Here is a 16,421-nt window from a genome sequence, read left to right on the forward strand (position 1 = left end):
CTCCTGGTCCTGCATGCATGCAAGTGATTGAGGTTAACTCCCTTGGGTAAGATGTATGGTGGAATGCTGCTTATCTTAGTTTTCTCACATAGTTTGCAAAGCCTCGTGGTCAGCAGGTATATATGGAAGAAATATATTAGTGGGGTTGGTGCCAAGTCCCGTCCCTGCTCTGTCTAACTGGGGAATGGCATGGATGGGCTGAGAATGGATGATGCTCATCAGGGGCAACCTCTGTGTCAGGAACCGTTTCCACTGCTTTATGTTCATTCATCCACTTACTTCTCAAACAACCACATGAGGAGGGAGCTATCGTCATTGCCGTTTTCCAGGCAAAGAAACTAGGGCCAGGGAGTGACTTGTCTGAGGCCACTCATTTAGTAGCAGAGCTAGGATCTGAACTGGGTTGTTCTCGGCTGGCGTGTCAGCTGAAAACCACTGCACATCCTGCCCCCAACCATGGTGCTTGTGGAGGGTCTTTTCTGATTTTGCTCACATCTATATGTAGCAGGTTTTTTTTTAAAGTTTATTTTAAGTATCTTTCCGGGTGTCATGCTAATTATAATGTACTAACAATTTACATCTGTAATTATGTATGAGTCTAGGGAGTGAGTGATTCTGTAGCTTGGAAGGAGATGATTCAGTTATTATTACTTGTGAAAACCATATTGCCAAGTCCCAAGAATAGCAATAGCGTACCACTGGGTACTGATGCCCAAAGGGAACCCATCATCTAAATATCTTCAAGGCCCAAGGATTTTAGTGCTTATTCCAGTGGCATAAGAACATAAAGGCAAGGAGGTGGGACAACCAACTCAAGTGTGTCCCCAAAACTTTTCATTTCATTGTTTTGCAAACAGCAAAACCGGAGTGACAAAACCTTCAAGCTGTTGGCATCTTGCAGCCAAGTCATTTAGTACAACATGGGTCTCAAATTTTCTTTTCTTTTTTTTTTTTTTTTTTTTTTTTTTTGAGATGGAGTCTCACTCTGTTGCCCAGGCTGGAATGCAGTGGCGCAATCTCGGCTCACTGCAAGCTCCGCCTCCCGGGTTCACGCCATTCTCCTGCCTCAGCCTCCCGAGTAGCTGGGACTACAGGTGCCTGCCACCACACCCGGCTAAGTTTTTTGTATTTTTAGTAGAGACAGGGCTTCACCATGTTAGCCAGGATGGTCTTGATCTCCTGACCTTGTGATCTGCCTGCCTCGGCCTCCCAAAGCGCTGGGATTACAGGCGTGAGCCACCGCGCCCGGCTCAAATTTCCTTTTCTTTTCTTTTCTTTTCTTTCTTTCTTTCTTTCTTTTTTTGAGATGGAGCTTTGCCCTTGTTGCCCAGGCTGGAGTACGGTGGCGCAATCTCAGCTCACTGCAATCTCCGCCTCCCTGGTTCAAGTGATTCTCCTGTCTCAGCCTCCCAAGTAGCTGGGACTACAGGCATGCGCCACCACGCCCAGCTAATTTTTTGTCTTTTTAGTAGAGTTGGGTTTCACCATGTTGGTCAGGCTGGTCTTGAACTCCTGACCTCAGCTGATCCGCCTGCCTCGGCCTCCCAAAGTGCTGGGATTACAGGCATGAGGCACTGTGCCTGGCCGGGTCTCAAATTTTCTAGACAATTTATTTCATGTATTTTTAATTGTCTTTTTTATGAGATAGGGTCTTATTCTGGTACTCAGGCTGAGTGCTGTGGCATGCTCATGGCTCACTGCAGCCTTGACTTACTGGGCTCAAGCAATTCCCCTGCCTCAGGCTCCAAGTAGCTGGAACTTACAGGCGTGCACCATCACACCTGGCTAATATTTTTTTAAAAATCATTTGTAGAGAAGGGGTCTCACTGTTTTGCCCATACTGGTCTCAAATTCCTGAACTCAAGATATCCTCCCACCTCTGCTCCCAAAGTGCTGGGATTATAGGCATAAGCCACTGCACCTGGCTAATTGCCATATATATATGTTCACCCATTAACAATGGCTCCAATTTTGTTTTAAAGAACAATCCCATATTTAAGGTTAAGTGTAGATATTGAGACCTTAATCTGAGCAGAGATTTCCAAGTACACTTGACCTGGGGGAATAATTTGGAGAGGATGAAAGGGCCCAGAATATGCTATTGTGGCATATAAATTATTTTGAGCAGAAACATTTGAGTTCCTGAAATCTGTCTAAAAGTAGAGCCTCCCAAGATAACTCAAAAGAATTCAATTATCTTAAATTCTCTTCCTGGAAGCAAACAGAGAAGACTGACTCATCACCAGAGGCTAAAAGTCAGCACCACACCTAAACAACCATTGTGACCAAAGGATCATATCTCCTAAGGGCCTATATATCTTTCCAAAAAGTCATTTGTTTTCCCTAAGTGCCCTTTTCTCCCTCCTCTTCCCCAGTTAAGACAGTATAGAAGCCACGAATTCTAACCATCTCTTTGAGTGACACTTTTCTGTGAACTCCCATAAGTACATGATTAAGTCTGTCTTTTGCTAATCTGTTTTCTGTCAGTTTAATTCACAGGCCCCCAATTACAGAATCTAAAAGGTTAGAGGAAACGTTTCCTCTCTGTCAGAACACCTGCTAAGATCCATTCTGACCTTCTCTCTGGCAGTTCCTAGCTCTTATCTGAGCTCTACAGGCTTTTGTATCCCTTCTGCATGGCGTCTTTGAAAGACGTCAACTGCACATGAAAACTAACAGAACATGCCCGTGGTGGACCTACTCGCCATGCGTTCTCTCCCATGTTTCTGACTCTGAGGGCTCTGAAACTCAACCAGCGACAGGCTGAGGGCAAGAACTGGCGTCTCTCCTGCAATGATTTACTTTAAAGCTGTGGACTGTGATTCCTGGGGGGAACCCATTCCCCTGCTCTCACCCCGCCTGCATTTTGGGGCCTTTGAAGAGTGGAAACTTAGCAGTTTACAACTATGCCAAAAACTTGATGGTGAGGCTAAAGCTAAGCCTAAAAGAAATCAGATGGTTGATATTAAGAGATTTACCAAGACTTTTCTTGTTTCTTGATTTCCTTTCTGGGGATTTCATATTAGTGAGAACATTCTCTGAATGTAATGGTTTAGCAGCATCAGACACAGCAAACTTGAGTCTCAGGACATTTGTTTTGTAAGGAACATGTTTGAAAAGGGGCGTTTTAATGATCCTGTAAATGTTTTTAACTCAGCAGTAATGTTTACATAGCTAGTAATCATGGCTCTCAGGCATGGTGAGAGTTTTACTGTTGTTAAGTTTTGTGATGCTCTTTAAAGCCAGCTAGGAGATAGGTTTCATATTGTTACTTCTGAGTGGGACTCTGAAGTCTGTTGCTGGCAATTCATTGCTCCCTTTTTATTATTTATTCTATTATTATCTTATTTAGCTAAGGAAAATAATAACTGCATAAAGAAAATCTCCTCATTCAACAGTTAATTTTTCTTTTCATTCTAATCCTCAAAGGAGCAAATAATTGCATAGAAGAAAAATAAGCTAAGCTTTCTATCCTGTAACAGTCTATGGAACTAGCATATTTATCTCTCTCTCTTATTTGTATTAATAAAATGAGACTTTTAATAAAACAATTTTCTGGAAAGCTAAATAAATGAAATCACAGAGCTAGAAAATTGTGTATGCAGATAATGACTATCAATGAGTTAGCAGATAAATGACTTGATAACACAGATATAAATGCATTCATCTGGGCTTTTCAAAGTTTTTCTAAAAGCAAAGACTGTAGAATCAAAAGGACAGCTAGACACAAACTCATATTTTTCAAAGAAAGGAACCTATAAATAAACTAATTGGACTATCACTGGATTTGTATGTCAGATATCTGAGTACTTACAGAGGCCACTGTTTGCTTCAGCTGTTCTCATCAGTATGATTAACGACTACTTAAAAGTGCTTGATTCCATTTGTATGCCAGCTGTTCTTGTGTAAAACAAACTGGGACTTTCTCAAGATAATCAGAGCCTGACTGTCTGCAGCATTTGGGGGCTGATACCTTTGAGCTGGAAAAGGAAATTAATGACTCTTAGCTCATCGCTCTGAGGTCAGACCCAGACGTTTGTGACTGAAATATACCTAAAGCAGATGCTGCTCACTGGGGACTTGTCAAAATGGGAGCCTGCTCCTTTTCAAGTTCTGGTGGGAAGAAAGATCTTACCCTATATGGAGCCTTATACGTTGTTAGCAGGTTAACAAGAGCCCAAGTCATCTTAACTACACAAACAGCCATACTTTAAAAGGTGATAAGGCCAGGTGCGGTGGCTCACACCTGTAATCCCAGCACTTTGGGAGGCCGAGGCGGGTGGATCACCTGAGGTCAGGAGTTCGAGACCAGCCTGGCCAACATGGCGAAACCCCATCTCTGCTAAATATACAAAAATTAGCCCGGCATGGTGGTGGATGCCTGTAGTCCCAGCTACTTGGAAGGCTGAGGCAGGAGAATCACTTGAGCCCAGGAGGCAGAGGTTGCAGTGATCCAAGATTGTGCCACTGTACTCCATCCTGTGTGACAGAGTGAGATTCTGTTTCGAAAACGAAACAAGAAAAGGTAATAAGTATGCCAGTATGCAAGGGGAGGCATTCAAAATCACAGGCAAGCTCTGTCCACCAAGCAGCAATACTGAGTCATATAACCATAGGAAGTAATGCTGTATCCTCTCTTAATGAAACACTCACACACAGTTAGCAAAGGTGTTGGTGATGGGGAGTGATTTCAGACAGCTCCAAAGACAGAATTTCTGCATTTTGACATTCTATTCTACAAATTCAAAAGTAATGGTGTGATGCCAGGCACCGTGACTCACACCTGTAATCCCAGCACCTTGGGAGGCCGAGGCGGGTGGATCATTTGCGGTCAGGAATTCAAGACCAGCCTGGCAATATGGTGAAACCCCATCTCTACTAAGAATACAAAAATTAGCTGGGTGGTAGTGGTGTGCGCCTGTAATTCCAGCTACTCAGGAGGCTGAGGCAGAAGAATCGCTTGAGCCTGGGAGGTGGAAGTAGCAGTGAGCCAAGATGGCGCCAGTGCATTCCAGTCTGGGCAACAGGGTGAGATCCTGTCTCAAAAAAAAAAAAAAAAAGTAACCATGTGGTCATCATATTTGCTACACTGAAAGGCCAAAGGAAATCAGTACCTAATCAGAAATAGGAGTGATTTTATTTACCACCCAACTACTTTCAAAAATATCCAAAAGAAAATAAAAATGAATTAGAATTCCATTTTAGTCTTTAAGATCAGTTAGTTTAAGGCATTCAGATAGTCAACAAATATTATTCAAGTTATCCCTTTGCAAGGAGCTCTTGATAGTAAGGTGTATGCCCAACATAAAATTCCTTTCCATCTCATCAGGAGAGATCAAAGCATAATAGCTAATAGTTATCAAATGCTTACAATTGTTAAAGCAAAATAAAAATGGAGGCCACGGTTTAGGGAGACCCAAAGCCCAGCTGCCCGTAGCTGTATAAGCAAAACTTAAGTCATCCTAATTTTCCCAAACCTTTCACCATAAAGGTAAACATAACACAAATGTAAGCTTTTTGTCTTTATCAGCCTGATTCAGTGAAATTCAACCAATAACCTATCAATAAATCAGCTTAAACAGTTTGGTTTGCCTTAATAAAGACTATATGACAGCCAATCATGAAAAACACCAAAATGCTTCCTCCTTTGTGCTCTATGAACTGCACTGTTACTGCTGTAAAATTGAGACATTGAGGTCTCCCAGTTTGTGAACTATTCTTTTGTATGCAGGATAAACTCTTAACATTCTAACTGGATCTGATTTTATTTTTTACATTATGTTCAGTACTGTACATGGACTTATTTACTTCTGAGAGCGACCTTATGAAGTGGCTGCTATTATTACATCCCCATTTTAGAGATGTAGAAACCAAGACATTTGCTAAAGATCCCACAGCTAAGAATGGTATAAGTAGGACACTCCAACCCAAGCCTCTCTGACTCCAAAGATCTGCATGCTTCTAACCATGATATCACGTATATGTGCATTAAGAAAACAGCAACCCCAGGCAGTAAGCATATGAAAAAATGCAAAATAAGTGCCAAAGATGCTATGATAGAAGGTCACCAGTAGAGCATAAGGCATCAGGAGAAGCTTAGGGAAGAAAGTGAGACTTGATCTGAATTTGGACTTGAACTTGCAGACAAAAGATTAGTAGGGCAATATAGTATGATATAGCAGATAATCACCATACTTTTTCACAAATATTCCTTGGGGGTTGCCAGAAAAGAAAATTGGCCTTAATGACTTATGAGGCCAATCTATTGTGACCTTTTTAATGTAATTATAAATAATATACATATATAATAAGCTTTTATATTATATATCTGTATAAAACATGTGAATATCTATATTTATACATATTATAGGGATACTGGCTAGGGTAAGTTCACATAACTGTGTATGAATCGTCTCTATTTTACAGATGAGAGATTCCATAAAGACTTAAGAATTGATGAAGCTATTGGGAGACAATGCTCCATGGGTCTCCCTCGATCTGCACATCTTCCTGATTGACCTTTGTTCCAGATTGTCTTTTCAAGGGTGTTGGTGAATAGCCTTGGAAAATAATATAGTGTTTCTCTTGCTGCTCATTATACTCTTTTTTTTTTTTGAGACAGAATTTCACTCTTGTTGCCCAGGCTGGAGTGCAATCTCAGCTCACTGCAACCTCCGCCTCCCAGGTTCAAACAATTCCCCTGCCTCAGCCTCCTGAATAGCTGGGATTACAAGCATGCGCCACTACGGCTGGCTAATTTTGTATTTTTAGTAGAGACAGGGTTTCTTCATGTTGGCCAGGCTGATCTTGAACTTTCAACCTCAGGTGATCTGCCAGTCTCAGCCTCCCAAAGTGCTGGGATTATAGGTGTGAGCCACTGCGCCCAGCCCTTGCTCCTGATTATAAAGGATTTGGGTTTTCTAAGCTCAGAGTTCTTCTGTAACACAAACCACTGCATTGGTAGGCATCCATCTGGGTCTATCCATGTTTTCTGCATGAGACTTGGGAGCAAGGAGATTTGACACAAATAGCCTGGCTCATGCTGCTTGCTGTGCTGTGAGGAATAAAATCCTTTGTCTCTGATCCAGATCTCTCATGTCTTATTCCAGCAGCAATAAAATTGGCAGTTAGCTTGCAAGTAGGATAAAATTTCAGACCCTTCGCAGTTCTTGACAGAAGTATAGAAGATAGGAGGTTTATTTTCTTATGTAGATTGGTCACATCTGTCCTCATCCTATTGAAAAATAAGGCATCTGTGTTGGCATCCATTGGAATAACATCAAGCAGATCCATCTTAGAGCCCAGAGAAACCAGGAAAGGCAAATGCCAGGGTGAGTCTCCCCTGAATACTTAGCCAAGGTGCCCAGGGATTATACTAAGCAAAGTGAAGCCTTTCCTTGTCCATATCCTCAAAATGCTTATCATCTAAAGCAAGGGTTGACCAACTATGGTCCATGAGCCAATCTGGCCCCCCACCTGTTTTAGTAGATACAGTTTCATTGGTTAGGTATTATCTATGGCTGTTTTTGTGCTGCAATAGCAGAGTTGAGTGGCTGCAGCAGAGATGGAATGGCCTGCGAAACCTAAAATATTTACTCTCTGGCCCTATAGAGGGATCTAAAGAGAGAGACAAATGCTTGAAGAATGAGGAATTCCCTTAAAACATGCTAAAGGCAAACAGAACAGAACATTATGTGTGCATAGAGAGCTACATACACACACACACACACGTGCACTCACGTATACAAATACATATGCCACCCCCCATCCTTCATTTATATGCATGGTCTTATTTCACCCTTACAATGGCTTTATGAGACATATAGGTTGGAAGCATGGCCTCTGAAGCCAAACTATGTTTAAATTGAAAGCTTTGACACTTACTAGCTGGACAATCTTGGGTAAATTACTTAACCTCTCTGTGCCTGGGTTTTCTCACTTGTTAACCGTAGGTAGTCCTACCTGTGCATCACAGGATTACTCCAAGAGTTGAAACTACAAAGAGCAGCCTCTGGCACATCATAAACAATATGTAAATATTTGCTATTATTTTTCCTTACTTTCCAGAAGGCTAAACTGAGGGAGAGAGGTTAAGTAATTTTCTCAAGGTCACACGGCTAGAAAAAGTGAGAGACAGAACTTAAGCTCAGCTCTGATTCTAAAGAGGTGCTATTATATTGCTTCTCAATAATAAAGACTTACTGAATTTTTTATCCCTGCTATTATATTAATTCTCAATAATAAAGGCTTATTGAATTTATAAGTAAAATCACCACACGAAAATTTCCTTACCTTTTCCAACAATGCTTTTTATTTTTTAAATTGCGATTCGTGGTTTATTTATTGGTAGATCCTACAGGTCTCTTGTACTGTGTGAGTTCCACAAGAACTTTATTTGAATTCACTATATTAATATATTCCCACCTGACACTTTGATGATTGTCCTTGGAAATGAAGTCCACTTTTATTATTAAACTAATTATATTCATGGCTTTAAAATGATAAACCTAAGCAAAGTTTTGCTAGTGATCTATATAATACTACTCAGGTAATTTTAAATAAAGAATAGGACTTTTAAATATTAATCTCTAAATAAGTGACTTGACACTATTGTATTGCTCCTAGAATATACCAAGAACAGTGATATTTTTCCATACAGTGTTTAGTAAGTTCATCCTACCCCTGTATTCAGTTGAGTTTAAAAACAAACAGTGGCCGGGTGTGGTGGCTCACACCTGTAATCCCGGTGTTTTGGGAGGCCAAGGTGGGCGGATCACCTGAGGTCAGGAGTTCGAGACCAGCCTGGCCAACATGGCAAAACCCCATCTCTATTAAAAATATAAAAATTAGCTGGGTGTGGTGGCAGGCGCCTGTAATCCTAGTTACTCGAGAGGCTGAGGCAGGAGAATAGCTTGAACCCGGGAGGTGGAGGTTGCAGTGAATCGAGATGGCACCACTGCACTCCAGCCTGGGCAACAGAGTGAGACTCTGTCTCAAAAAACAAACAAACAAAAAAAGAGCATGTAAATACAGCCTCTCTCTCTAGATAGTTCTAAGGAAAAATGCACCATCTCTTGAAACCCCATTCCTCATCTCCAGATTGCCAACTTTGGCAGGGGAATACTGTAAGAGATATCTTGCTGAGAAACAAGTTACTTGCCATTAAAAGTAATGACAAAAACCATAATTACTTATGAGATGGGAGGATCACCTGAGCCCTGGGAGGTTGAGGCTGCAATGAGTTATGACTGTACCACTGCATTCCAGCCTGTGTGACAGAGTGACCCTGCCTCAAAATAATAATAATAATCCATTTGATCTTACACGTTATTTTGAGCTTCTGGAAAAGTATTTTTCATGGATGAAGTCCTGCTTCTTTGGCAAGGAAATAATACATTTGATGTGTACTTATTAAAAGTATTAAACACATTTGATGTGTACTTATGAAAAGCACAGTGCAAACTTGAATTCTCGTTTATGATGCTTGCTTAAAGATCAAAGCTTGTGAAACGGATTTTATTTAAATGTCCATTTTCCATTTAATTAACAGCTATTTTTAAAAGTTAGTTATTAATTTTAATGAAGTTTTTTGATCTCCAGAAATAAAACTCTGGATTTTGGATCTGACAGAACAACTACAAGTTACTTTATATAAATTGTCTTGAAATGTCACAACCACAACAGTTGCCAGGGTTTTAAGGGACACCCAGGATTCTGACTAAAATCTCTGTAGTTTCAGATATTACCCCATATGGTTTGGGTCTAGTTCTGACCAAATTACGCATTATTCCAGGCCAAAGCATATAATTCCTGAAGGATATCCTTAGCACTTTTCCCTCTCGCCGTAGCAGCTGAGGAGATCCTCTATTCCAGATGGTGCAGGTACAAAATGGAGGAACTTCTGTCAGCCTGGGTTCTTGAATGACTATGTGGAACCGAGCTCCCACTATTGACCTATGTTGTCATCTCCATCTATTTTCCAAGTGTATTGTCTTTTTCTTATTGATTTTTAGAAGATCTTTGCTTATTGAGAATGTTAACATTTTGCTTGTTAAATATGCTGTGTTTTTTCTCCCTGTCAATAATTTTGCTTACAGTGTATTTTGCTGACACTTAAGTGTATTTTGCTGACATTTAAGAGTTTTATGTAGCCAAACTTGTCATATATGTTCTTTTATGACTTCTAGTTTTTCTGGCATAAATAGAATCTCCCTTCTCAAGATAATAATTTTCCCCCAACCAGTTACTGAATAGGCTATCATTTTTCCACTGGGCAAGAAAGCTACTTTTAACAATGCTAAATCCTACCTATATGTATGGATTTGTGTCTGGAGTCTTAATTTTTTAAATTTTTATGCCTGTACCATACTAATTTGCTTTTTATTGCTTTGTAATACATGTTCTGATAAGTGAGACAATTCCTCTGTATTTTTCTATTTCCAAATATTCTTAGTTTTTATACACATTCATTCTTCTAAATAAATTTTGCTGTTTGTCAATTTCAGAAAAGAAATGTGTTGGGATTCTAATAGAAATTATACTAATTTTAGATATTAATATGGGCGACTGAAATCTTTTTACTACTGAATTTCCCATCAAAGAGCATGCTGTTCCTGGAAAGGACATCTCCATTTATTCAAGTCTCATTAAAATTCTGTAGTTTTTCTTGCATAGTTCTTGTTAAATTTATTTCTATGTATTTTATAACTTTTGTTGCCATTGCAAATGTATTGTCTTTATATAATTGGCTGATTATTAAATTTTATGGCTCTACATTTAAACCAAGTAAAACAGAAGAAATGAACTTTGAAAACCTGTATGAGAATTAAATTTAAACTATCTCTGTTCAGTAATTACCTAGAAGCTAGTTGAAAGAGACATTGTACAGAATTGTCTCAAAGATTAAAAAAAAAGATCTTTGGCATGCACCAGATCTTAAAAAGTGGTGTATACCCGGGCCCTATCCTAGTGGCTCTGCATAGAACATTTGCCTAATTCCACTTTGATGTTGGGGCCTTCTTTTCAGAACTTACTAGGAGGTTGGTTTTTGACGATGTTATTTTCCATATTACATTTTGCCATCTCTATGAATCTACCAAAGAGAAATTCCCCTGATATTTGTTCCACCTGAGAAACTGGTCTGTGCTTTTGTCTAGCAGATCCTAGTGTAAATCACGTAATGGATACATAACATTTCCCCTCACACTGGCTGCCAGTGAGTATAGAGTCAAATTTCCATTCATCTCTAACAAATGCACTGCATTTTTGTGAATTCTAATCTTTGGATACAAATCTTATTCCTGCTTTATTGGGCTTTCCTACACTTATGCCTGTATTTCATTAATTTTTTTTCCTTCTTATATCCCATGGATCTTTGTAATCCACTTTAAATACTTTCTGGATCAAAACAGACTTGAAAATGCAGGGGAAAAACCTACAAATAGGTTTGTATCCTATAATCCACACTCTAATTTCATAAAATTCTATGATAAATATAATTACCACACAAATATAATTACCACACCAGAAATAAAGAAATTTATTCTGAAATAAAGAATTATATTCTTTGAAATTACAAATTAATACAAAATAATCTTAGCTTTAATTTCTAAAATCAAATTCACCTTAAAACGTCTTCTACGAAAATGACTATACAGGTCAACACTGGACTTTAAGCATGACTAGGCAATATATACTTCATGAGATTCACCACATTAGTAGTTTTTGTCTTATCATTTGAAATGTGAATTTACTCCCCATTTTGTGCTCAATACTAAAACACAATTCCTCAGCAAAGATTTGCTCTACCTTTATGCTTCAAAGTTTTCCAAAAAATAAAAATTTTTTAGTTCTATACATTGAAAATAATATATTAATGGCCCAGCATTAAAATGTGGAAGAGCAAATCAGAATTGTTTTTAGCTGAAGGTCTGTTTCCAAGCTAACACAGACAAGATGAAAACAAAAACATTTTATGGAAATATACTTTAGAAATATTCTTAACTCACTATATTAAAGTGTTTTTAATGATTAATTTTTAAAAATAGAAACAAAAATTTTCAGAAAGGAATTTGTAATGCTCAAACAGATCTGTGTTTATTCTATCTAAACTATCAAAATCTTAAATGAAACTGAGACAAGGTGACTGCAAATACTAAAAATTCACTTAGTTTGCTTAACTGAGAGTGTCTGAAACATTCTGGGCAAGAAAGATGACAGTCATGAGGCCACAGTGTTGTCCTGGGTGCAGCAGCTGAGCGCTACATGTGATTCCTAAATGACAGAGACGCTCCTCAGGACACAGTGGGCTGGATGAATTTTGACAACAATCAGCTTTATGTGACGGTCAGTGAGCAGAAAATGATCTAATAAGACAGAACTCTTGCCAAAAGCCTGAAATCAGAAGCACAGCAAAGTTCACTCCAAGTTTCCTAATTCCTTTGCAGAGAAAACATTTCTAATACTTTAAAGTTTTTATTTAAAGAGATAAAATCAATTTGGTGAATGTCTTAGAGAGTGTACACAATGAATTTCTTGTTTGAGCCTCTCTTGTGTTCGTCTGATGGCTTAAAGGAATCTGTAAAGATCAGCCTCTCGACTTCTCAACTTCATCAGTCCACCTGGATGGAACATGAGGTCAACCACATACATCTCAGGAGTGGGGAGGCCCCCAATCACTCCCTTCCGAGATTCATTCTGCAGCATGACTTCATTCCACGCTCTACCGTACTCTCCGCGAACTAGGGAGCAACCAATGCCAATTCTATCCGCCAGAGCCTGCAGGAGAAAACAAGAGCTCAGTCAAGGGTGATGTGGGAGAGGGGTGGGGAATATCCTATTTGTAATTGCCCACCTTGATTGAAGGTGAAATACACAAGTCTTGCAAAGAAATGTTTCTACAGGAGGCTGAAAGATGTGGACTATTGGTATAGGGGCCAATCAAATGTGATAAATTCCCTCTATCAAATGTGATAAATTCACTCAAGATTCTGTAGATGCAAAATCTCTGTGTAGGTCCTGCTGGGAAGTGACCTTTTCCAGGTAGTAACACTATTGTATCAGATGGGGAAGGTGGTTGGAAAAAAGCTATTCTGTGCACTCTTGGCACTAGTGCATCTATCCATCTTTCCAAACTTCTGGGCTCTCCTTGGCTGTGAAATGCAGTGAGACTGAATGGAGGCATCACCCTGGGGTGGGGGCTCTTTCCAGCTAAATTATTCTGCGTGCCATGGGGCAGGAGAGGCAGAACTGTGGGTGCCTGGTCCTAGGGCTCCTTGCTGCCACCTCACCAGAGACTGCTTAGGTTCCTTGGAAATTGTCTCTTCAATTTGTCCTCTGATGATTCCTGATTTTGAGGTTATTAAAACAAAGTATCTCTAATCTGGAGACTACTCAGCCACTTTATAGTGAACAGGAGAGCTGGCTCAGCCTGCCTGGGTCTGGATTGTAGCCCAGACCTGAGACCGACTAGCCGCGCACCACAGCAAGGGACTTGGCATCTCTGGGCTTCCATGGCTTCATCTGAGAAATGAGGGGAGCAACAGTACTTTCTTCATAAGGTGTTAGGAAGATGAAGTCAATTATCTGTCCAGTGCTTAAAGCAGTGGCAAGGCTACATACTCAGTTAATACTACACAGCACCAGAAGGCAGGAATTGTGTTGTTTTAGTACCCTGTATATGTATATATTAATTTATTGATTACTGACAATATAATGACTGCACCAGGTCACTGTGTCTTGGGTGGACCATGATGATTAAGACATGGTTATCATTTCTAGAGCCTTACATTCTATATAGACCTACTGGTAAAGAATCAACTGTAACACAAACAGTATCTGAATGTATGACACTCATAGTTCAGTGGGGCAGAGAGACAAAAATAAATATATAATTATAAGATGTTTCCAAAAGTAACACTCCGTGTCAAAGCCTTGTAAATCATCAAAACAACCAACCCGGTGGAATAGATGCTATCGTTTTCCCCATTTTATAGAGGGTAAAACTGAGGTCTCATAATTTTCCCAAGGTCATGGTATGTGGTGACGGAAAGTGAAAGCCAGGGCATCTGTCTCTGGAGTCTGAGTTTTTAATGTCAGGGTAATAACTGCTGCTGACTGAGGTGAAGGAATTCCCATCTGAAACTCCCTGTTTTGTTTGTGAAGCGGGACACAAGGTCACCTGCTTAGAGGGGAGCAGTGCAGATGGAAGCACTTGGCAAAGGGCAGATGTGGGGCCCAGTAGCTGAAGGAAATAGGAAAAAGCCTGCCACTAGGAGCTGGGAAAGGGTGGCCTATAGAGGAGTGGCTTGTAGGTGGCGTGTATGAGTGAAAAGGACAGACAATCAGAACAAGGCCTGGTTGGCAAGGCAGAGGGTGGAAGGACGGGAGGAGAGGGAATGGGGGAAATTAGTGAGTGAGTGAATTATTAGGTCTGTGGTCTATTTGTCTGTCCTGCCTAGGGAAGAAAGTAAAGCCAAACAGGCCAAAAAACTGGAAGAAAATAAGGGAGATAAAGAGTATATATAGAAGGACTGAAGGATTTAGGAGGAGGGGAAGGATAAGATATTTTATCAGTGAGTATTGGTGTTCAGAATTTCAATGGTGGGAGGTTTCTGGGTAATTAATTGTATGACTCAGTTGAGATGTGAGGGTAATTCTGTTTGGCATAATGAGCTTAAGATGCCTGCTATGAACTGAATGTTTGTATACTCCCCCAAATTCATATGTTGAAGCCCTAATCCCTAATGTGATGGTATTTGGAGGTGGGGGTCTTTGGAAGGAGATTAGGTTTAGATGAGGTCATGAGGGTAGACCCCACGATGGGATTAGTGTCCCTATAATAAGAGACAGGAGAGCATGCTTGCTCTCCACCATGTGAGGATACAATGGGAGCCTTTTCTCTGCCATTTGAGGATATGGCAAAAAGGTGGCTGTCTGCAAACCAGGAAGGGAGCCCTCACTAGACACTGAATCTGCCGGCACTCTGATCTTGGACTTCTCAGCCTCCAGAACTATGAGAAATAAATGACTGCTGTTTAATCTTCCAGTCTATGGTATTTTGTTATAGTAGCCCAACTTGAAAATACAGTGCCTATGAGACACTCATATAGAGCTAGCTGGATATTAACCACATACATAGATCTGGAATCAGGGGAGGTTTGAAGGATGAAGGAAATAATCTGTAGATTTTAGGTATTTAGGTAGTATTTAAGGCCATATGAAGGAAAACCTCACCCTGCGAAGTACATAAAGGGAGAACAGAAGAGTGTCTGGGTCAGAACCTTGAGGAACCCCAATATTTAAGAGAGACCTGGAGGTGTTCTCCAATTCTTTGATCTGTTAAGCAAGGCAGACAATAGGGAGATCACTAAGGTCCTTATTGAGAGAGTGGGAGCAAAAGCCAGATGGCCGTGAGTTAGGACAAAAATGAGAGGTGTGCCAAAGAATGACAAGGAGCTAAGATGACTCAGAATTTTGACCAGGAATGGGAATTATCTATGGGTAGAAGCAGTGTGGTAGGTATTTTATTCAGGTAGGCATGGGCTCAAATTTCAGCTCCACCTATGGTTGACCTTGGGTAAAATTATTTCTCCAGGTATCAGTTTGCTCACCTTTAAAGTAAGGGTAGTCATTTCTATATTTGGCATTTTTGAAACTCTTCACAATTATAGTTATCATATCCCTGGCATATAGTTCAAAATGACATTAGTCACGGTAATAGGATTTAAGGTAGTAATTGTAGCTATTATGATAAAAGCTTTATATTTTCTCTTTATATACTGCAGACTTAAGCATGTTTAGATTTTAAAGGGGAAAATAGCTAAGAGAGAGAAGAGAGTTAAGACAGGAGAGAAGGAAGAATTGATACAGCAGGCAATCCAAAGGAATAGGAAAGGCTGGCACTTAGATAATAGAATTAGCTTGGAACTGGAGGTAAGATGCATGTGAATGCAATGATGTTTATAAGTATTTGGGAAAGGGTAGGAAATTTATGCATTTAGTCTATAGTTCACATTTTTCCAGCTTCTATGATATGCCAGACACTGGATATGATGGAGCAAAAGATCACCCCCTCTCTTCAACCTGATCCTTCTCTGATGTCCCCATTTCAGGGAATAATGCCATCATTACCAGCTGCCCCACTCAAAGCCCAGAAATCATTTTGTTCTCCTCATGTATTCTCTCGCACCATGCCTAGGCAGTCACCAACTCCTTTCGATTATGTCCTCTAAATTCATTGGCTCTTCCACATCTACATGTCAGGATTTAGTATGGATCAACCACACTTCTTGCTCGGTCACCTTCTAACTGGTTTTCCTGTCTCTAGTCTTGCCCCTGCTCTAATTCATTCCCCATTCTGTTGCCTGAATAGTGTTTCAAAATGATGTTACCCCCTTGAATACTTTCAGTGGCTACTGTTA

General features: G+C 40.0%; 1 protein-coding gene across 3 annotated transcripts in view; it reads right to left on the reverse strand.

Annotated features, from left to right (window-relative positions):
* Positions 1-11,531: 11,531 nt before the first annotated feature.
* ARMC3 (armadillo repeat containing 3) overlaps positions 11,532-16,421 on the reverse strand; it is a 111,927-nt gene continuing 107,037 nt past the window's right edge. For 2 of the 3 annotated variants that reach the window (XM_030818463.1, XM_030818464.1), the window contains exon 19: positions 12,465-12,777. In XM_030818463.1, the coding sequence (XP_030674323.1) occupies positions 12,568-12,777 (210 nt within the window). In that variant the 3' untranslated portion in view covers positions 12,465-12,567. Of the gene's footprint in view, positions 12,778-16,421 lie in introns of all 3 variants that reach the window. The other variant, XM_030818466.1, reaches the window with a different exon arrangement.

The sequence above is a fragment of the Nomascus leucogenys genome, chromosome 9 (genome assembly GCF_006542625.1).
Source record: "Nomascus leucogenys isolate Asia chromosome 9, Asia_NLE_v1, whole genome shotgun sequence".
In the NCBI taxonomy this organism is placed as follows: domain Eukaryota; kingdom Metazoa; phylum Chordata; class Mammalia; order Primates; family Hylobatidae; genus Nomascus; species Nomascus leucogenys.